Here is a 22458-nt window from a genome sequence, read left to right as displayed (position 1 = left end):
TTCTGGCTGTAATTTTGTTACTTGAAAACCTATTATTTGTTGCAGTGCCAAACCAAAATGAGCTAGACTGACTATAGTAAAATATTGTCAAGTCCAACATACCAATATGAAATGTATGTGGGTTCTCCAGGGGGGGAATTCATGAATGAAGAAGTCCATAATGGCGTCAGAGACGAGCAGAGCCAGCTGGAGCACACATACCAGGAGAGAGAACACGGTATAGCGCACTCTCTGTGGCACAGAAAATACCTGCAGCCACACCATTAACGCCGACATCCTCACCTGTTTGTGTTTTCAGGTAGGTGTGTGTGTGTGTGTGTGTGTGTGTGTGTGTGTGTGTGTGTGTGTGTGTGTGAGAGAGAGAGAGAGAGAGAGAGAGAGAGAGAGAGAGAGAGAGAGAGAGAGAGAGAGAATCATCAACTCTGTCCGTGCTATTTAGCTCAGTCCAGTTACGTTTGTTTGTACTGTGCTTTTTACAACAAACAATCGCAAAGCACTCAAAAGTAGTGAGAGCCTACAGTGCTGTGTAATTCAAGCTTACTACCAATAAACACATTTTTAGCATCATTAAAATACTTTACAAAACGATTTATCGAGCGACATTGTTACCTGTCACCTCACTCATTTCTGCAGTGCTTCGGCGCATTAGCTATATTCTATTCTATAAAAGAATAGAGTATATCTAAATTATACCAGAAATCTGTCATTTTCAGATTACGACTAGCTAGCTAGTAGTTAGTTACACAACTTGGTAATACGTTACACATGTTATTTATCTATGCTGTTTTACAGAATCGTTTTTGTAAACACGTGATTGTGTGTTTTAACGATTTTATTTGAAGCAGGTAGCGATTATAATTTGGTCATGTATTTACAAAAGGTTTCTAAGAAGAGTAAATTCAATGCATAATGCCTTCCGCAAAGCCAAGGACCGTTTTAAAATGGAGAGGATTAGAACTAGTAATGCAAATTTACCCTAAATTACCCTCGTAGCTCCAGTACAAAATTAATAAGAAAAACGGCTCTCACCATGTTCGGCCTACTGCGATTGTTTTCCGCATTAAAACAATTTGTCGTTTAAAAGCTGATGGAACAAAACAAGAAAGAACAAAACAACAACAAAAAACAACTTTCCACGCTACATCTTGGAAAAAACACGTAAATCGCTACACTATGCAAAGAGCAAGTTAGCTTTCGAGTTTCTAAACGCTATCAAGCAATCATGTATTTGTTTGACCACTGGGTTGCTACACTAACTATAGCAGGTCCGCGTAACAATCACCTCTGTTTTACTGATCCGTTCCAAGCTCTATTCAGACCAATTTACTCCAGAGGGAGGTAAATGTTCACATTGATTTAAAAAATTGTAAACATTATATCTGGTGATAACTTTGTGCTGTAGCTCTCCATACTTTTGTCAAATGCTGGGGATTTTCCTGAAGCGTCACTTTGAGATGCACAGGCATACCGCAAGAGAGAGTGGATTGATACACTGGTTTGGTGTTTAGCTGTAAATAAGACTAGCACCACAACAGATCAGCCAGAATAGGTTTACTATAGTCTCTTGGTACTGAAGGTCAATATTCAGGCATAGTGGGAAATCCAAAATAGGATACCTGGTTAAAGCAGCATGAATAAACAAGAGAATATTGGGGGGGGGGGGGGGTCTATGTTGATTTTGCGACACTACCATTTGTCGTTTCATATGCTGTTACTACTACTACTACTACTACTACTACTACTACTGTCATTTTGGAAGTGAAGTTGTTGCTAGGAGCGCAAGGTCTGGGGATATATGCAAGTTTACTGCCAGTAACTCCTTCCTAAAGCTCACCAGCTGCAGCACGAGGAGTGCAACTAAGTCTAAAAGAAATGTTGCCTTCTGGGATTGCCCCGGCTGCATTGTCAAAACATCTGAGATGTGAATCACAGATTACCAGAAGAAACGAAGAAAAAAAATGGAGAGAAACAAGCACTGTAACATGTGAATAAAGAAAATTATTCTAAATGTATTATGCTAAATTCAGTAAACAAGAACAATACTAATTTACTTTTGCCATAGCTGTGCCTCATTCCTCTTTCCCGTTCAATAACAGACATCAACTGCAAGGAGCATGAAAGAACAAACCTTGAGAGGAACCAAGACTCAAAAGGGGGGGGCTCATCCTCCTCTGGCCGAACAATGGACACCACAATAGCAACAATTTGTGGAAAAATAAATAATAAAATGTAAAAAAAAAAAGCAAAAAAAAAAAAAAAAATGCAATGAATGTTTATTCCAGTTATGTAGATCCCTTAGTCTGGGTTCAATGAGTGCATGTGTGTTCAAAGCCCATCTTGCACAAGAATGGTGGGATGAGCCACAGCACCTGAGACAGGTTGACGTTCAGTAACAAGATGACATCAGGAGTAAGTGTACCTTTGCAGAAAGAGAGTATAACGTGGGAGAGGTCGAGGGTGAACACACATGGAAAGTACCAGCACCTTGGACTTGAGAACAAGCAGAATCCAAAACCGAGGAACACACAGTGAAAACGATAAACAGGACAAAGTAAATAAATGATTAATTTAATAACAGAAACTCCAGGAACAAACAAATAGGATAAGGGGCCAGTTCAGTGTGAGGGTGAGCACTGAACTTATAAAAGGGATTAAATATTAAGGGGGAACCTACGGGAAAACAATGAAGCATAAAACTCAGACAAACAGGGTAAAAAGCAAGGAAGGGGAGTACAGAGAACTGGGTTACTCAACTAGGTAAACAATGACCAAGACTAAGTTACAGGTAACAGATATACGAGGACAACCAAACACTGGTATGAATTAAGTAAGGGGAAAGAAACCTAAAGGGAGCAAAGCAACGAGTACACAGAGATAACATACAGTGGGCAGGAGAACAGAATCAACTTAACAAACGTGAACCGGGAAGGCAATACCAACAAAGAAGGCAACATACACTAGAATACCAAGAGAACGCATGTAGGAACCTAACAGGAGAATGACAATAGTAAATGGAAAGAGTAACATAACTTGGAACACAGAGTATGAGTACAGTGTAACCATAAGCAAGGCAGAGTCAGAACATCTAAGATACGTAGAAATGGAATTAGAAATGACCAACAAACCTAAGATGCAGTGACACGGTTTGAATATACAAAGCTAACGAGACTATAAACAAGGGGCAGGCGAAAGTAATGACAGGCGTTGAAAACGAACGAAGGGGTGCAGGAAACAAAACTAAGGACTGGAACACACGGAAGAGATCATGAAGCCAGAGAAACAGGAGAAGCTCCGGTCTGCAAACATGACAGAGAGAATAAATTATTAGGCATGTCCAAGTATAAAGGTGTGTAAATTAGGGAACTACAATGTGAAGACATTTAGCTATGGCAGCACAATTAAGTGGATAGAGCCAGAATGAAACACAGGCATGAGGGCTCCCTGGAACATCAGCACTCCACCGCTCTCAGTCAGCAGTCAATTTGAGTGACAAATATACATGAAGTAACATCACAACTTCCCAGTTTACCATAATTGTCAATGCACGTGAACCCCCCAATCTACACCTTTACATAAGATGGGAAGTATTTAAGCATTAGTGGTACAGCCAGATAGTAAGGCATTACAGTTGTCTAGTCTGGAAGTGATAATTGCATGGACTAGCCTTGCTGCATCATGTGAAGATAGTATATTCCTAATCAGCGCATAATAATTTTTGACCATGACTGAATTAAGTTGCCTGTAATCCTCGTAGAATCTCCACTGGCCCCCTTTCTTCTTAATTGGACCACCAGGGAGGGGGTGCAACTCTCTTTGATGATGCCATCTGCCAACAGACAAACCACCTGACACTCGATTTCAGCTTGTTTCCTCGGAGACATGCCACATGCACACTGTTTAATGAGGATATGATTGCTAGTCCCAATGAGGTGCTTGATCAGCTTGCATATTCCAGTATTTCTATTGGCTACATTAAAAACCCCTGAAAATTCTTGTATGAGTGTAGTTAGCTGCGCTTGCTACTGTGTTGTGATGGCAGACTCATCCACTGTGACAGGTAGGGCATAAGAGTGTGAAGCCACCATAACAATATCAGCTGGCCGAGGAAGTGGAGCAAGGTCAGTTTCTCCAAGGTGATCAAGCTGTCATTACGTCTCTCGTAATAGGGTTCAAAACACGGGCCACTGCGACACCATTCCTGACACTCTTCACTGCATGTGATCGTCAAAATTCAATGAGGTCAGATTAATGTGTGCTGGGAGGGTACACATTAACTGGCACTAGTATCTCACTAAGAAGGGAATAGACAAACATTACAGCACTCAGGTACCAATTTCACACGTAGGTGTCCCCCAACTGTAGAACAACCACTTCCATAGTATGATTTTTCACTAGACCAAGGAGGACAGCCTGAGTGGTTTTCCTAAGGACATGGAACTACCACATGAATGACCCCAACCTAAAAGCCAGAGTCATAGTGCCCAATGTATCTAGCAATTGCCCATTTACAGCATGTGAGCTCATATAGAAAGGAAACTTTTCCTCCCTTTGTGCAACTACACCATACTCTGGGAATGCTTCCTAGACCAGCCTGCTAACATCAGCAGCATATACTTCCAGGCTCTCGTGGGGTGCACGCAGACGGGCAGCAAGGCTGGTTTTAAAGTGGTCCATAAACTGTTTCTCTCCAAAAGCCTCATTAAGCCGTTCCCTGACTGCCGCATAGTCTGACTGCACAGGTGCTGGAAGACTGTCCCATAACAGAAATGCAGCTCTGCTCAAATGAGTAGGTAGAATTCTCACCAGCTCATAGTCATACTCGCTCCCGTCGCTAGTGAGTGTCATGACCGCAACTTCAGGCTGCCTTACCCAGCTCATAAAATTTGGCTCCTGTCTCCAGTGAAGGGGGCAGGCAAATCAACTCTCAATCCACCAATCTTTGGCTCTCTCTGAGCTATACTTGCACCAATGTAACCAAGCTTCACAAGGGTTCTCCTAATAACCTTGATATTTCACAAAACACGTCTGCATAAAAATGTTACATTGTCAATTATCATTGATAACTGAATTTCCCTCACTTTGTTGAATTTAAAAAAAAAATGAAGTAACACACAAATGTTTCAAAACAGTGTTTACTCCTCCAGTCGATACAATTCATATATGGAACCTAAGATGCAAGAACGGCCCATCTTGAAATTGCTGTTTCTCTGCTGGCACGAGAACAAACGTATTTACCTATTTGTTTGTTACCTATCTTTCCCCATTCAGCCTACAGCGCCACTTACATTGCAGTTCTCCGGCATATTTCTGTTCTGAGTGCTTTAGAATGAGGCACAGTACATAACAGCCAATCAGAACAGAGCTCCTTAACTTCTATCTGTCTCAAAAGGTGCAAAACAGAAAGAGCCTATTTGATTCTCAGGGGTAAAGAGACAATGGAAAATGACATTAGCTTCTCCACCACTGAAGTGGAACAATTGTCATTTGCCAGGACATCTAGTCAGTCTGTTAAAATCATATGGTTGTAAACGGGCGTGTAAAATACGGAATAAATGTATTATATGGCACCTTTAAGAGGAGACGTTTCTTTCACTTAATTATATGTTACTTATTTTCTAATGTTTTTTTCACTGTTAGTTTTATCTGGGTACTCTTAATAAGTTACTGAGTACTTAACTTGACCGAAAACAGATTTACGTGGTGTCTCCACCACTTACATGCAAAATAGCCATTGAATTGTGTTGTGCTTTGTATTAGATGTATGGCTGCTGTATCTGCACAACAACATAAATCCGAAAAATATCCTACCGATTTTGTTTTGTTTTATTTTTACCGCAGAAACGTGTATTGGGGTATTAATTGGTATTGATTTCATTGATACTATTCTTTATCACGCGAAATTTCGTCTTTATGCGTAGGATGTACACAATATATATAACAGATTCATGTGGTACAACGGCGTTCAATAGTTACACAGAGATGTTAATAAATTTCAACGTTTTCTGTCCAATGAATAAGCTTTCAAACATTTTCCCAGCCCTCCCCTTTTCGTACGCCCCTCGGCATATTTTCTATTCTTAAATTACTGTAGCAGCAAGTAAAAGTGTCAATTTCACCATGATTCGGACTAAGGTAAAGGACTAATATGCGAGAAAGCGACCTTAGCCGCGCTATTCTTATATGAAAACGATACATTATCCTACTGTGACCTAACTTCGTTAACCTACCATTCTCCAACTACTTGAAATGAGGTAAGAGCACAATATTTTTGGGTCCCTAACGCTAGTTCACCAGCGACAAATCACTGATCTTCTCTAAACATGTATCTCCCCTAAAAGCACTTCAGTCTATATATATCATCTTTAATTTGTTTTAGTTGAGCTATTCATTTCCATGCACCTCTTAACTGAAACATTGTGTTGCAATGCGTATAGCCTACAATAGTTGGTTCAAATGTATAGTTTTGCAAACCGAGGGGGAAAACATCGTTTCATTGGCTTCGATAGGTACCATGCCGTTTGTGGAATTCATTGCAGGATGGATTTCAGGTGGGTTTACAATTCGCCTGTTACTTCCACATAGCAGATGAGGGCCTTCGTGTAGGATTATTGTTGGCAAGTAATCTGCCTGTTGTCTGTCAGAAAGCACTGAATTAGTTTGTGTCTCAGGCGCAGTAGGGCTGGCTGTAGGACATCCCATGGACACTGTGAAGGTGGAGTTTAAAAAATAAATAAATAAATAAAAATATATATATATATATTTTTTTATTTTTTTTATTTTTTTATTTTTTTTTTTACACATTAAGGTGCCTTATTTGTGCTCATCAACATTTAGCCTAACTATATACATTATATGTAGGTGCGCCTCCAAACCCAATCCACCTACAAAGGGATATTTGACTGTGTGGTACGGACGTACAAACATGAAGGGGTGAGTATCAAAATCACTGGAATTTGGAGTTTTTGTATGGACTCGGCACATTCGGTTGAATGTACACACTGTGCCTTTACAGTCCTAAAGTGCTAACCTTGTGCTTTGCTTTGTTATAAAGCTGAAGGATGTACATTTGCGCCCTTTATTATCAGAGCTCTAGAAACAGCACTTGGTGGCCGGCAACCCGACGACCCTAAAGTTTGATCACTTTTTTTCACATCGTCAGCCATGACTGAGCAGGATGCTACACTGATCCTTGTGGGGCTTCTCAAGGAATTGTCTCCAATTATTAAATATGCCATGATGACAGTGGCTTCAAATATCACAGAATATTTGCCTTCATTGATCTGTTACACATTATACACATCAAAGGCCAAATATTTTACCACAGCATTTATACTGTGTAAACTTCTAGTGAATTCCAGAAGATGACTGAACATTAATTACGCCTGTGTAAAGAAATCTCCCTGCGTTGCTCGTGGCAGGCTGAATTACAGCATAACGATCTGTTACAACCCAAGTTGCATAAAAGTTAATCAGTGACTTGATGATGATGAACCTGTCTTCATTCTGGCCTGTTTATCTTTGCATGCTTAGTTCCATGGTTTCTACAAGGGTATGGCCTTCCCTGTCCTCACTATCGCCATAAGCAACGCGCTGGCCTTTGGTTCTTATAGCAATGCCTTGGATTACCTCACCCAATCACAACGCAGGGAACGCATCCAAGGCAACAAGGCACCAATATTGACCATCTACATAGCTGGATGCTTCTCTGGATTGACTCAGGTGTTTGTCACATTATTAAATCCTGTTACAAAGGTGTTACACATGTCCTGTGCACTACTAAGCTTTGTTCTTTTAAAAAAATGCATTTACATTAAAAATGTCTTTGTAAAGGTACTGAATTTCTGACTGCTTTAGTGGACCGTGCAATTTATGTGGCATTTCTCATGCCTAAGACAAATTACTTGTGAGATGAATGAAGTAATTATATTTTACATTTTAGGATAAAACATTCAATAAATTAAATGTAATTATATTTAATTAAAAATGAAACTCTCCTGCCACACACTCATCTGCAACCAGGTGCTGGTCGCAGCGCCTGTTGACCTGGTGAAGGTGCGTCTTCAGAACCTAACCGAAAGCCGCCCGGAGCGGGCCATGGCTAAGTACCGTGGCCCTATGCACTGCTTGGCTGTCATCTTCAGAGAGGATGGGGTCAGGGGCCTGTTCAGGGGAGCAGGGGCTCTCATCCTGCGTGACGTCCCCTGCTTTGGCCTTTACTTCCTGCCCTACGAGATCACCTGCAGGCTGCTGACCGAGGAAGGAACACAACCCAGTGAGTGTGCAGAGGCAGGGGGGGAAATGACAGAAGCATCCTCTGTTTGTCACTGTTTAGCTGCTGGTGTAACGTCTACATATAATCGGACTGGTTTAATTATGCTGTGCCAAGTGCCACTTCGGAGGCAGTGTTCCTTCGTGGCTGAAGGTGTTGTGGTGGTGGTCACCTGTGGTCACGTGTGTTCATGCCAGGTACCCCTACCGTGTTAATGGCCGGAGGAATCGCTGGTGTGATCACATGGGGTTGTGCCACGCCTATGGACGTAATAAAGGCTCGGCTCCAAATGTCCGGGGCTGGCGGCCGAACATACATGGGGGTCATGCACTGCATCACCACCAGTGTGCGGGAAGAGGGTGTGCGGGTGTTCTTCAAGGGGCTCCTCCTGAACAGCCTGCGAGCTTTCCCTGTCAACGCCATCACCTTCCTCGTCTATGAGATACTGATGAAGTGCATGACTGCGCCACCTACAGGGGGTGAGATCTGATCCCGAGGGTGTGTGCATGCCCAGGAGGCATCTACTCATACTGCCAACGTAGTAACCTCATGATGGTTGATTAACTGTTCTGTCGGAGAGTGGTAGTAAAGCTGAATGTTTGGCTTCTGCCTTATATATAATATATATAAATAAATTATATATGTATATAAATAAATATAAATATATATAAATATAAATAAATATATATAAATATAAAATATAAATATATATAACTAAATATTATTTATATACATATATTATATATATAAATAAATTATATATGTATATAAATATAAATAAATATATATATAAATATATATAACTAAATATTATTTATATACATATATATATAAATAAATTATATATATATATATATATATAAATATATATATATATATATATATATATATATATATATATATATATATATATATATTTATATATTTATATTATAATTAATAGTATACTTGATGAAACATATAACCATCACAACAGTGTTAAGCTAGTTTATAATAATCATATAAAGGCATTACATGCAAAATTAGAATTTTTTATGCTGCCAAGCATTGAACCTGTGTAGTCACCTATAAAGAATCACATTTTTTTGGTTATCTTGCAGATATAGCCATTAGAGGTGTTCTAATGAAATGAAAGTCACATAGCTGATGGGACATAGCATCTTTATTTCATCCATTCGCCAAGGAAACAGACATTAACACAGTGAGCCAGATTTACCAATGCAACAAGAACATGTTAAAATGACATCTTAACATACATAACCAATAATCAAATCCCTGGTTATGCTACTTTTTCCATAAACCATTTAATTTGTAATTCTGGTGCATGCTAACAATTTTGTCACTAAAGATTTGTGTATAGTATCTGCAACTAAATTACTCATTCCTGTCTGTTACTCCACAAAGTCAGGTGATTATAAAACTTCTGAATTTACAGAGCTGTTCTTAACCATTCATAACACCACCATAATTGAGCGATTGTAATCCTGTTTAATCAAATGTCTGCAGTTTTCAGTGACTGAGAAGCTGTGTGCATCCTGAAACTATAAATTTGTTGATCAGAGAGATCAGTGCTTTCAGCATTTTAAGCAGCTAAAACCACACCTGTTCTTTAACTGTGAACAGAAAACATGAAAACAGAAGGATGTCCAAGAAGGTAAATACAAATCAGACTAATCAGGAAACGCACAAGAATTATGTATCTCTAGTCAATTACTATTAAGTATCTCTAGTCAATTCTATTAAAGTTATTTTGGGAGTTCAGCAGTGGAACAGAAATAATATAAAAGAGTAAACCAGGGTGAGGTTAGTAAATATCTCAAATAATGTAGGGGTTATGTTTGAGGCCATTTACTTCACATTAATAATTGAACAATGTAATATTTAAGCAATGATTTTGGGGAAAATATCGCAACATCTTTTATGACAGAAAATGTATTGTATCAGCATAAAAAGGTTCCATGTTTCATATTTAATGTCATTTTTATGCATCTGAGTGTCAAATTTGTTCACTTGTAATTGGAGACAACTCCATTAAACTACCAGCAAGCTCTATAGCTACTTCTCTGGTTTAAAACTTAAGCAAATTTTGCTAAAATAAATTAACTGTCTAGCAGTTAATTGAAAGAGCCCAGTGAAGACAATGATACAAAAGGAATTTACATCCATTTCTTTAATGGATTAAATCTCTTTAATGGATGATCTCATATCTCACATTGCTAATGCCAAATCACTCCATGTGTAGGTGGGTGTGAGACAAAAAGATAATGTATTAGTCAGAAAGTTTGTGCCCTCACTTCTGGTACTGTAGTCACTGTGTGTGCGCGCGAGATCAGATGCATACGCCTCGGGGTTACTGCAGCAGCACAGTCCAGTCAGCCCCTGCGTTGACTCCAGGCTTGCGCAGAATTAACACTGATGCAGCAGAATCAAACTCAAACTCCACAGCAGACTCCTTTCCATCTACATTTCAATAATAATGTATCATATTTTTATTAACTGGGAAATTGTGTGACAAACTATTAAATGCATTGCACTACACACATGAAACAAACTGTACAATGAAAAGGTGTCAACAACTTTCTTCTGTGTACATTTTTTAAAGAGAAAGGCTAGGGTTGGTATATCAGACTTTCACTACATGTTCATCATGGCTATGAACGTAGCTATAATGCTAAATTATATTATTGTGTTCTCTTTTCCCTTATTATTTCAGACCACAACACGACTCACTTGTCACTACCTTGAAAATCATATGGTGATTCAAGCCTAGTAAATTTCCAAGTTTACCATGCGAAAATCTGCCTTAGTTACTGGCAGTGGATTACTTATATTATTACACGTGCATTATTAGCATATTATCAATATTTCAATTATCACCGTTACCAATATGTCAACACTCCTAGTCCAGGCCACACGCGTGTGTATGAGAATTAAAGATAGACTAAGAAGTCACTGACCTGCAGTCGTCAGAGAAACAGAAGCAGGGCGAGGGGCTCCCAGAATGAACACCTTCTCTATCCATGCTGCGGTTGTGAACTTTGAGTCTGGGGCAAGATTACTGGGGGGGGGGGGGGGGGGGAGATGTACCGTATGATGAGAAAATGGCCTAAAGCAAAACTGGATGCTGACTAGATCACAATACAAAAATCATGTCATTCAGATGTTGGATCGGGCACTTCAATGACAAATTTAAAAGACTCCCAGAGACTTCACACTGAGAAAAGCCAAATGACAAATGCTTGTACTTTGAAGGTTTTTCTCATTTAACGCCCTAAACCCCCACCCCCGCATATGTCCATTCAATTTTTAGACATATTCAGTTATTTTAGACAATTCAATTATTCTTGCATATAAAAAATTCCATTTAGATAGTGAACTCTAAAATGAATCTCATCAGTTTTTCTGCACGTGAGCCAATTTGATTTTTAATAAATCCTCCTATAATATACACCAGAGAGATCCACTGCCTGAAAAGTGCTGGACATGAGCATTGTTTGTTTGTGTGAGTGTGTATGAGTGTGTGTGTGTAGCAACAAGACAGCGCCCCACACCTGGAAGTAAGTGCATTATCAGAAAAGTGCAGCCGCCTACAGATGAACTGCTTCTCTTTGTGATAGTTGAAGGTGTGGAAGTCATCGATGTAGAGCTCTCCTTCAGCTGTCCCCTGGCAGGACAACAATGTTAGACACTTTTACAGAATAAATATGATTCAGGCATGTGAGGTCTGGCAGGTAAGGTATAAGCAGTTAAGACCAACAATGCAAAACCAGACCCCCAACTCCATGTTAAGTTAAGGTAGCCTTAGGGGGAACTCAGTGTTCTCTTAAACATACAGTCCCTAGCAAGAGTATTTTTTCACCTAACGTGTTTATTGACATGTTATTAACATGTTTGCATTTAGTAGTGATTTTTGTTCTGCAGGGAGTTCTGGTTGGTTAGATGATTGAAGAATAATTTTTAGAATAGTACTGCTGAAAGGTGACGCTTCTCCTCAGCAGGTCATCCTGCACTACAGTACTGAGCACCATCCTTCCGTCATTTTAACAAAACGCCCAACGGCCAGGTGCTGCCACTGCCAAACGTCACTGTTAGGATGGTGAGGCTTAGAAACTTTTGTTTAAAATAGTAGACTAGGACATGGCTTTGTTTTGGTTATAAACGGTGCAGTCGTTCAACCCAGAGTGAAAACGGTCGTACCGGTGGTGTCCCCTGCAGTAGGTTTACCTCAGGGCTAAGGGCTACGTAGAGGGTGTAGGGGTCATTCTCCATACAGGTGGAGGATCTCCTCACGCGGCCTTTCCTACTGATGATGGAGCCGCCGCGCTGGAACACTGGAATCTACCATGAGAATCAGGAGTGAAAGAGTTACAGGGTAGTTTAGACACACAGACAGATAGACAGAAACACTCCTGAATTACCGAGCTCATGGTGACTGGAATGTAAAGGTTCTGGGCCCCCTTGTGTTTCTGGAATGTGTGGACATCATACCAGATCTGGAAAAACGGGACAGAACAGATTGTAAGCAGTTACTCCATCTACACTATTATATCAGCACTATTATAGTATGACATGGCAGATAAGAGGCCTAAAAAGTACTCTAATAGTACCCACAATAGTACAGGAAAGACATAACTGACTTTCCACTGTTTGACATTTTTTATATAAAATATATACAAGCACACACACACACACACACACACACACACAAAATTAACTGCTGAGCTCTGTCACACCTCTCCTTTCCCAGGTAAGTAGGCGGTGACTCCCTTGGCACCTTCATCAGTAACCGGATGCACCAGCAGATCTTTACCTGTTCAGAAGAAAGGTGGTCAATAATATAAAATCATCTCTAAAATCTCCATTAGTACGGGTCTACCATCTTTGCTCACCAATTAAGTATTCATCCTCAATGGCAAAAGTGGTTTGATCTTCAGGATACTCTACCCACAAAGCCCTGGGTAAGGTCAAGGGAGGGGTGTGTGTGAGAGGCAGAGTAAGAGAAATTGTTTATTAAAAATAAATAAAGATTTTACTGGTCTCAATTCAATGGTATTTTATATCTTATTTACTCCGTTTAATGTCAGAGAGGCTCACCTCATGACTGGTTGCCCGGTGCGGTGTGCATTGTAGAACTGCTGGTACCAGTAGGGCAGAAGGGCATAGCGCTGGCGAATGGCCTCGCGGATCAGGGCTGTGTTGTCCGGGCCAAACAGCCATGGCTCGCGCCGCGGGGTGTCCATGTGGGCGTGGCCTCGGAAGAACGGCTGGTACGCTCCTGCCTGGTACCAGCGCACCAGCAGCTCGGGGCCAGGGTGCTTAAAGAAACCCCCAATGTCAGCTAAACAAGGAAGCAGGGCAGGAGAGAGAGGACAAATCAGACTGGGCACCTTGTTTTTAACCCTGTCGTTTGGTGGGAATCGTTGGGCTGGAAATCACTGAATTACCTCCACAGAAGGAGATGCCTACTAATCCCAGACTCAGACACATGGGTATGGAGATCTTCAGATGGCCCCACTCGGCTGCGTTATCACCTGTCCATACCGCCCCTGGAAACCGAGCGGAACATGAGGGCAGAGGCAAAGAAGCTTGCATAAAGTGACTCGAGCAATCTCGTTCAGACCCACACACTGAGGGCCGAGACGGACCGTAGCGCTGAGATCCTGCGAAAAAGGCTCTGGTGAGAACGAAGGGCCTCTCCACGCCGCCGGAGCGCTGGATCAGGCCTTCAGCGGTTGCCTTTTGCTGAAAGAAGGAGAACAAAGCCATTGGCAGACAGACAGCGTAGAGCCCTGAAACCACAGTTGTGTCCTGCAGCCCTGATCCTCTGCCTATATATGGAGGCCCAGTTACACATGCATATATACCCACTATACCTTCACATATTCTTGTCTGCTTAAAGAGCTTAAAGTGAACTTTGTGCTCCTATTCTCTCCCTCCTTCCTCCCTTTATCCATCCATCCATCCATCCATCCATCCATCCCCAGTGTTTACCCTAGGCCCTGTCTGAACCATCGAGCAGTAGCCCAGCGCGCTCTGCTGGCTCACCACATAGAGGCCATAGATGTTGTGCAAGTCTCGGTGCTCCCAGCTGCCGTGGAGCGCGTCTTTGTGCATGGTCACCTCTGGCCCGTTGAACACCGACGGCTCGTTCATGTCATTCCACGTGTACAGGTTCTCCATGGAGCCCTGAGCAAAAGAACGGGGTCAGGGCTCGAGGCCAACTCGGGGGAAGCACTTTTGTTCTTAGTTTGGGGGCAAGGGTTAGTTTGGGATACTTCTAAAAAATTCAGGAGCTCCTTTTTCAAGGTTTTCTGTGGTAATGGCTCGAATTGGAGCTTAGGCAGGAAGAGCTTATCCAAAGGCAAAACGGCCACCGACAGAAGCAGTTGCTCAGCAGTGAAGAGGTCCCTACCTCATACTGGTTGTAGGAGAACCTGCTCGCCCACCACTCTCTCATTTCAGGGTTGGTGAAGTCAGGGTAGCCAGAGTTTCCTTTTAAGAGAAGAGAACATGTAGGTTTCATGCTTCTCGTATGGCGAACCAAGACAGACCTTAAGTAGGCTGTGTACGTGATAGTCGATAGACTTAATCAACCTGGCCAGCACCAGCCTTCAAAGTCTGCACCATCTTTGTTCTTAGCATAAAGGTTTTTGGAGCGGAGCTCGTTGTGAATCTTGTAGCCACTGTCCACTCTGATGTGGGGATCGACGATGGTGACCATCTGAGAAAAAATTGGTAGTTTAAATGACTAGTAAATACTAGTAAACAAAAAACAAAAAATTAGATACTTGAACAATTTACCTTAAATAAATACCAACAATGTTATTACTAGACAACTGCAAATCTGAAATCTAAATTGGCCTGCAGTGCAAGGAGAAGCAGTCCCACCCACCCACCTACACCTCCACACACACCCCCACACCTTCCGTTTCTTGTCCATGAGTCCCTGCAGCATCTCTTTGGGCTGGGGGAAGTTCTGTGGGTCCCAGGTAAAGTAGCGCTTGCCGTCGGCATGCTCGATGTCCAGCCAAATGAAGTCGTAGGGAATGTCGTGCTCATCGAAGCCCTGGTCCACGGCCTTCACGTCTTCCTGGTTGTTGTAGTTCCAGCGGCACTGGTGGTAGCCGAGCGCGGTGAGTGGGGGGAAGGCCTGCGTGCCTGGCCCAGCGGAGGGAGGAGGGACACAGGCAACAAATGAACCACAGTACACCTCTCTGTGTGTGTGTGAGAGTGTGTGTGTGTGTGAGAGTGAGAGTATGTGTGTGTGTGTGTGAGAGAGTGTGTGTGTGTGTCCGAGAGTGTGTGTGTATGAGAGTGTGTGTGTGTGTCCGAGAGTGTGTGTGTGTGTCCGAGAGTGTGTGTGTGAGTGTGTGAGAGTGTGTGTGTGTGTGTGAGAGAGTGTGTGTGTCCAGTACAGCTTTCTAAAGGCTGATGCTGATATGTAAAGTGCAGCGATATATAATGCTGATATCAAAGTTGATGTTTCTTGCATGTTATGAAACAATTACATTATAATAAATGAGACACAAAATTGCTACACTTGAACATTTATTTAACAGTCATTGTCTGTTATTTGCTTGCTTAAGCAGATCTGATCTGCAGTCTGCAGTGTACTTTTCCTGGGAAAAAAAAAATTTACCCACTAAATAAATGTGATAAATGTCCACAAGTATTTTAAAAATGAAAACAAATTCACTAACCTCCCCCCCCCCCAAAAAAACCCAGATTATGCTGATTTTGGCAAGATGGAACTTAATTTGTCCAATTAAGCAGCCGATAGATTAAGCAGGTGACCAATAGTATGTGTGCATACATTTGTATGTTCAGTTAGTAAGGTGTAATGTGTGAGTGCTTGTGTGTTCTCATTTCAGTAAGTACATTTCCTTAAGCTGTGTTTTCTGTGTGTATTTGCACATGTGCACCTGTCAATGAGGCATACTGTGCGAAGACGTCATTGGGTCTGGGTCCGAGCATAATGAAGACGTCGATAATGCCGCTCTCCGAAACCCAGCGCACGTCTGTCTGAGGGGCATCACTTGAACCTGTCTGCAGCACACCCCCATCCACCCAGAGAGAGAGAGAGAGAGAGAGAGAGAGAGAGAGAGAGAGAGAGAGAGAGAAAAAATATCGCAATACCGTATGAGGGTGCACATTATTTGTTATATTGTTATACTGTATGAAACACAACATAAAAGCAATGGACAAATCACCACCACCACCAAACAATAATTACAAGAAAACAGTCCCTAGTGAGGAGGAGGAGGAGCAGGAGGAGGAGGAGGAGGAGGAGGAGGAGGAGGAGGAGGAGGAGGAGGAGGAAGGACCAGGCGGCAGTGTCTCACCTCGCCTGCTGTGTTGGAGCTAATGTCCACCCAGGTCTCGGCTGCGTTGAGCCAGAAGATGCCCATGGTGCGCTGGGAATTGTGGGATACGAGGACAGGTACGGCGCCATACAGGGCCATGGGGTTGTGCAGCTCATACTGGAACACGTCCAAGTTATACAGGCGATACGGGTCACCCCCACTGAGAGCACAGGAAGTGTCCGGCACACAGCAGTCAACATGTGCGCTACTTGTTGACTGAAGCGTGTCTGGTTAGTTAATTACAAATCGCGATTAATTAAAAAAAAAAAAAATCTTACTCTGTGTTCTTGAGTTTAAGAGTGTCCGCATGTTCCGGGATGCCGTACACGTGCTCCACACCAGGAAAAGAGAAATCTAAACTGATGGAAGTTGGTCCTGGAAAGCAAAATGAAGGAACAGTGGCTGAATAAAACAGGACAAAAATTAATTATGGAAGGTATTAATACAACTCAGTGCGTCTGCAGCATAAATAACCTCTGTGATAACACGTGTGTGTGTGTGTGTGTGTGTGTGTGTGTGTGTGTGTACCATTGGGTTTTGAGTCACTGTGGGTTTTAAACGTCTCTTCCCACATGCCAGGCTTATCTTCCTCCTCGCTCACTTCCTGGCCATCCTGAGATACACAGACCATGTAGGGTGGTAATACATATTTCTTAGAAGGTATTTATATTAAGCTTAATTTGAAAAGTAAACAAACATATCTGAATCAGTGTGTGTGTGTATATATATATATATATATATATATATATAAAAATAGAAGATGAACACAAGTCCCATGCAACATAAGGAAGAGTAAGCTCATGAGCTCACATAGGTCTAGGGTCTTAAAATGGGATCAGCCCCCATTTCTCCCCACACACACACACACACACACACACACACACACACACACACACACACATTCAGACACCAGATAAAACCACCACACACACCTTATCATCTACCTTCTCTGTATTCTCTGGCCTTCCGTTTTCCTCTGTGTTGGGCTCATGTTTGCTGAAACACACGTCATGTCATGTCATGAAATCTTGGCTTAGTTTCTGAAATGCTTTTTTTTTTTTCTTCAGTCAACCTGGCACATGCATCATGCTGAATAACCCCCTCTGGCCACCCCACCGCTGCGACTGAAATACGACGCTCTGCTTCGGATACACGGGTGTTGAATGTTGCGTTTAACCGCAGTTGTGCTTCATGCCTTCCGCGCAACTATGACTTGCTTATTACACCTGCAGTGTCCATGCATTTATTTGAAATAACTAGTAAGAGAACAGGAAAGTTAACAGACTGATTTCCTCTGAAGTTTAAGTCTTTACTTTCACATCGACAACTTGTCTCATATGTTACAGAGTGAAATGTCCATTTAAAAACATGGCTGACCACTGAGGCTTAGATCTGCCCAGGCTGAAGTCCAAGCTCTTTCATGTGAAGGATGGACTGTATTAACCATGCATGCCAAATTCCACAGCATGTGGGTTTGGGGTTTTTTTGTTTGTTTTTTTGGACATGCAAAAACATAACATCACATGTGCAACCAAATTCAAAATGTAACATGTAGCTCCATACTCTGTATACTTTAAAAAAAAATGCTACAATAAAAGTTTTATATTTTATTAATAACAAACTAAATTGTGTGTTTATCATGGTGACAGCGATGATCTATCTATGCTGGTAAAGGTGTTGGAAAAACACAGGGCACTTATGTATTATTAGTTGATGTTTTGGATGTTTATTGTTGCTGCTTTTCCCATCTTGTCTCAAAAATCATGACAGAGCGGTCAGTTTAAACACCAACTCTTACCCCAAGCAAAGCTGCTTTAGAAAAGTCAGCAGGTGCCAAAGGAATAAGGCAATATGCCATAATTCCAACCTATTCATGCTCTTTGTGATGCTTTAACACTCCTCCTTTTGAACATTAACATTTACCATTAACTTGACTAGAAACCACTATTGACACAGCTCACGACAGTTTTAATTGCACTTTACAGAAGAAACAATCAGACAGGATCATTCAGACACATGCTCACACATGCAGGCACACCCGCACGCACACGCACGATGAAGAAGCAGACCAAAGGGACGTTACCTAGAGAAAACGTTCTTGATCGAGTCCCACATGCTACTGACTGTGCTAGTTATTTTATGGGAGATGCTGGGGAGGGGGGAAGGGGGTAGACAGGGAGAGAAAAGGAGAGAGTCCAGGAATGGTAAGAACAAGGGGAGGGAGAGAAAACCAAAAAAGGGAAGCAAGAAGAAAAAATGATGAGTGTTTGTTACGCAAACATTTTGGCAAACACTAACTTGATCAGGAGGATAATGTGGCTAATGAACAAGAAGTTGTAGGGAAGCAAATGTGTTCAAGGGAATCATTTTCCACTGACTTTCCACTGAGGGAATCCATTTGGCATTTGTGAAACAACCTCGCGTGTGATGACCACGCGGCGCACACGGTAACCCGGCAATAACAAACAGCAAAGACAGCAGTAGCAGCACTGAATCGACATATCACGTCACGTGCCTTCATAACGCAGCCTCCACACACTCCCAAATCCACAGCTGTGCTCTTGGTCCTCTCTGCCTCAAATGGTTGGAGGCGATTCAGAAAGAAGTCTCAAGCAGCACCAACAGGAGCTCAGTGCTCCAGCAAAGCAGTTTGGTGGGATGTGTGCCCTGAGCCACACTGCTAAAGACCAAGAGTGAGACGTACCGGAATACTTAACAACTGCACAACGATAGAAACCTACACTACATAAAACAGTTATATAGGCTGGCATACGTTAAAAACATGCTTTTATATACTAATCCAACAGGTTAAAATGTACCATTAACCCAAAGGCCACAGAGCACGCTCCCATATGCGCCGTTGGGATAGTGATACTTATTAGTGAAACATGGATAAAAACCCACAAAGGCCTAACAGCAATTAGCCATCTTCAATTACCCAGAACCCTTTTTGCAGCCTGCCAACACTCAGAAACTTGGGACCCTTTGATTCTTTATTCAATTACAGTTAAAAACACCACCAAGAATGATAAGTTCTATGTTACTATCCACTAAACACCGAAGGATCTGGCAGTTACCTTGGACAAAATATTTGAGAGAATGAGAATGACGTGGAGATTGCTGGTTTGGGGTTTGTAAATTGCATGGAAAGGAATACTGTTTTTTCCACTGGCTTGGTGAAAATGGTAATGCACTTGTGTATTCCCATCCACAGTAGAAAAGGGCATTTTCACACCAATGATTTGTTTTCCTTGTGTGAACTCTCAACTGACCTTTAAGTCATCTACTATAGAAATGTTCATTGATTGGACAACACTAGGGAAGCAACTGACAACAGAACAGCCCCAACTCCAGTCCTTGGGGATGAATACATAGTGCCACTTATGAGCACTTATGAGCTCACTCATTCTGACATGTCTGAGCACTTATGAGCTCACTCATTCTGACATGTCTGAGCACTTATGAGCTCACTCATTCTGACATGTCTGAGCACTTATGAGCACAGTCGTTCTGACATATCTGCATAAACAGTGCTCAGCACTATGCAGTACTACTGCTCCTACCATGATTAGGTATTGCTGTTTGTGCAAGAATATGAACATATTGATATTTCTGGTTGCCCTATGACAACTGACTCAATGTTAGTGTTTCTGAGCCTAAAAGAAATCCCTCAGAATTAAATAGACAGGTGAATGCCCCTATGCCCCTAAAGACTGACCTCATTTGCCAGTTCAGGGCCTGGATTCCCCAAGAACTGGATTCCCTACTGGTCATCTAGGTTCAAATTACCAACTTGGCTACTTCATCAATACGTGTTATAAGGAGTGTGTGTATGTGTGTATGTGTGTGTGTGTGTGTGTGTGTGTATATTGTGGGGGTGGGAAACTCACGTGTCCTTGCGTACACGCAGGTGCTCGAAGGACAGCAGGCCACGGGAGTTAAGGGAGAGCAGCACCTGGGGACCCTCCACGATGTCAAGGCGGAAGGGCTGGGCACTGACAATGAGCCGCTGCTCATCTGGCCCAAGTGACAGCACCACGCCGTTCTCGTCCCGGGACACCACCGCCATGCTGTCACAACAGATTCAAAACAGTTCAAAAATTCAAAAACAGTTCCTTTCGCTGCAGATTATTGGGCCTTAACTGAGATAGTCTATCAATAGCTTTAAACTAAAGAGATGATTTTTGGACAAATTACACTCAGAGTGATGCCAAGATCTTTCGAGAGCACGAATATGGAACTTTTAGAATATAAGGCGGCTTCCATGAACGAAAAGCTCCGTTGTTTCCCCATTGGCACCAGCATTTAGTCATACAGTTGGGTACTGTGTCCATGTACTCATGGACGTGGACTCACGGTTCAGCAGGGGGGTCAGCGATGAGGACATCAGGAACCTCATAACGAGGTCTGAGAGGTTTCAGCTCATTAATTTTAACACGCGTCATGTTGCCCTGCAGCCTATACAGCTCCAGCAGCAGGCGAACCTGTGAAGACACACACCAAACATGGATACTTTTATGCTAGTATGTTGTTCCTGCTAAAGACAGGAATAATGTGCACAACATGAAGCTGAGGGTGCTGCATGACCCTCTGACCTTATTAATGTCATTGATGAGCTGCAGGGTGATCCTGGAGTCACTGAGCTCCAGGGTATCTAGCAGAGCTCTGTATGGAGACTGACCTGGTTTCAGCTCCCTTTGACGCCTACACACACACACACACACACACACACACACACACACACACACACACACACACGAGTTAAAACACAGCTAGAAGCAGGACAAATGAAATACATTAGTAAACCATTGTTAGAATGTGAGAATATTAAACTAGAACCTCCCAGTCAACTGGGAGCACTATTCTGAAGCCACTAGAATAAAAGTAGAAGTGCAAAGTATTTTTGTTGTCCAGGATATTAATTGTATGTCATTCTTTACTGACTTGCAAAAGGAACTCTGATCGCATGTTTTGAAGTTGCTGCGGTCCACAGCCTCAGCACAGAGACAGAGAAACAGCAGCGCCACCAGCACAGGTACCATTCTAGAATACAACACAGGTCTTAAACATAACGCCGTTACAAATGTCAATCATATAAAGCATTTCTGGTGCTAAACAGCGTTACTAAAAAGTGTAACACAGTGGGACTAAATTATATGTAAGGATGAAGCGACTGCCAAGACAAGAACCACACACATTTACTAATACACATCATTACTGTTAAATAACGGATAGGCTTAGTTGTACGACACGACTTTTGCAGAGGTGTTTGTTACATGTAAATGATAATCAAGACAAAACACCTAGGAGCCAGTGAGCTATCTAGTTTGCTTAACTTACCCTTGGGGAATCTAGAAAACAAAATAACATAAAACAAAGTAACAAGTGACTAGATAACCGGACAGTTCGAAAAACAAAGAAGGCGCAACTGAATGACCATTACCGTGGCAGCTAGCTAAACAAAGGCTCTGCTTAAAGCTCTGCTAAAGGTATCCCCACTGAGTATTCAGCAGTATAATTAGGATAGCCCTTTTCGGATGCTACGAAGAAACGACATCAAATTGCATTTTAAGCAAACAGTTCAATTAAAAATGTAACGGCTTGAAAGATATTATAAATACAATCATATTCATTCTACCTGTCCATGGATGGCGCCATATTGTCTACCAAGTATGAACTTTGCCCCTTATTTTGTCACGTGTTCCGAATTGTCTCTTTGAGATAGAGTTAAAATAATCAGATGTATTGTTCATTCGGGATACTACATCTTTAAACTTGTTTTAGTGAAACATAGATAAAAAAAAACCGTTTCTATCACAATTTCAT

The 22458-nt window shown here is 41.9% G+C and overlaps 2 protein-coding genes across 6 annotated transcripts; one reads left to right on the top strand and one right to left on the bottom strand.

The window, feature by feature from the left end:
• The first annotated feature begins 6103 nt into the window (after window positions 1–6103).
• LOC113591875 (solute carrier family 25 member 45) lies at window positions 6104–9441 on the top strand. Its single transcript, XM_035527406.1, has 8 exons — window positions 6104–6251; window positions 6507–6548; window positions 6669–6712; window positions 6859–6930; window positions 7531–7719; window positions 8020–8272; window positions 8467–8748; window positions 9370–9441. Exons 2-8 carry the CDS (start codon window positions 6512–6514, stop codon window positions 9399–9401), a joined length of 909 nt encoding a protein of 302 aa, XP_035383299.1. The 5' UTR covers window positions 6104–6251; window positions 6507–6511; the 3' UTR covers window positions 9402–9441.
• zgc:171967 (uncharacterized protein LOC100126019 homolog) lies at window positions 9414–22304 on the bottom strand. 5 transcript variants are annotated; one of them, XM_035527403.1, is made up of 25 exons: window positions 22271–22304; window positions 21577–21675; window positions 21228–21336; window positions 20989–21116; window positions 20523–20702; window positions 18716–18781; window positions 17565–17628; window positions 17161–17245; window positions 16911–17007; window positions 16612–16792; window positions 16192–16315; window positions 15192–15427; window positions 14864–14990; window positions 14682–14761; window positions 14315–14455; window positions 13915–14011; window positions 13714–13815; window positions 13364–13607; window positions 13159–13223; window positions 13003–13079; window positions 12688–12762; window positions 12494–12607; window positions 11821–11933; window positions 11227–11327; window positions 9414–10729 (listed from the first exon to the last, which is right to left on the bottom strand). In XM_035527403.1, the coding sequence occupies exons 1-25, from the start codon at window positions 22288–22290 to the stop codon at window positions 10620–10622; spliced, it is 2835 nt and encodes a 944-aa protein (XP_035383296.1). In that variant the 5' UTR covers window positions 22291–22304; the 3' UTR covers window positions 9414–10619. The 5 variants fall into 5 exon arrangements, with proteins under 5 accessions (XP_035383296.1, XP_026888357.2, XP_035383297.1 ...); XM_027032556.2 differs by having other exon boundaries at window positions 17577–17628; XM_035527404.1 differs by lacking the exon at window positions 22271–22304 and adding an exon at window positions 21973–22216.
• Between the last annotated feature and the right edge of the window lie 154 nt (window positions 22305–22458).

The sequence above is a fragment of the Electrophorus electricus genome, chromosome 6, assembly GCF_013358815.1.
Source record: "Electrophorus electricus isolate fEleEle1 chromosome 6, fEleEle1.pri, whole genome shotgun sequence".
In the NCBI taxonomy this organism is placed as follows: Eukaryota; Metazoa; Chordata; class Actinopteri; order Gymnotiformes; family Gymnotidae; genus Electrophorus; species Electrophorus electricus.
The sequence above is the reverse complement of the archived record's forward strand: the minus strand, read 5'-3'. Positions and strand labels throughout refer to the sequence as shown.

Excerpts from the sequence above, each read along its gene's own strand:
- LOC113591875 (XM_035527406.1), top strand. The coding sequence starts at position 6,512 with ATGCCGTTTGTGGAATTCATTGCAGGATGGATTTCAG. Across the intron at positions 6,713-6,858 it reads ATCCCATGGACACTGTGAAG|GTGCGCCTCCAAACCCAATC; the intron begins GTGGAGTTTAAA and ends CATTATATGTAG. Across the intron at positions 8,749-9,369 it reads GACTGCGCCACCTACAGGGG|ATATAGCCATTAGAGGTGTT; the intron begins GTGAGATCTGAT and ends GTTATCTTGCAG.
- zgc:171967 (XM_035527403.1), bottom strand. The coding sequence starts at position 22,290 with ATGGCGCCATCCATGGACAG. Across the intron at positions 17,246-17,564 it reads CAGAGAAGGTAGATGATAAG|GATGGCCAGGAAGTGAGCGA; the intron begins GTGTGTGTGGTG and ends TGTGTATCTCAG. Across the intron at positions 12,608-12,687 it reads TTCCAGTCACCATGAGCTCG|ATTCCAGTGTTCCAGCGCGG; the intron begins GTAATTCAGGAG and ends TTCTCATGGTAG.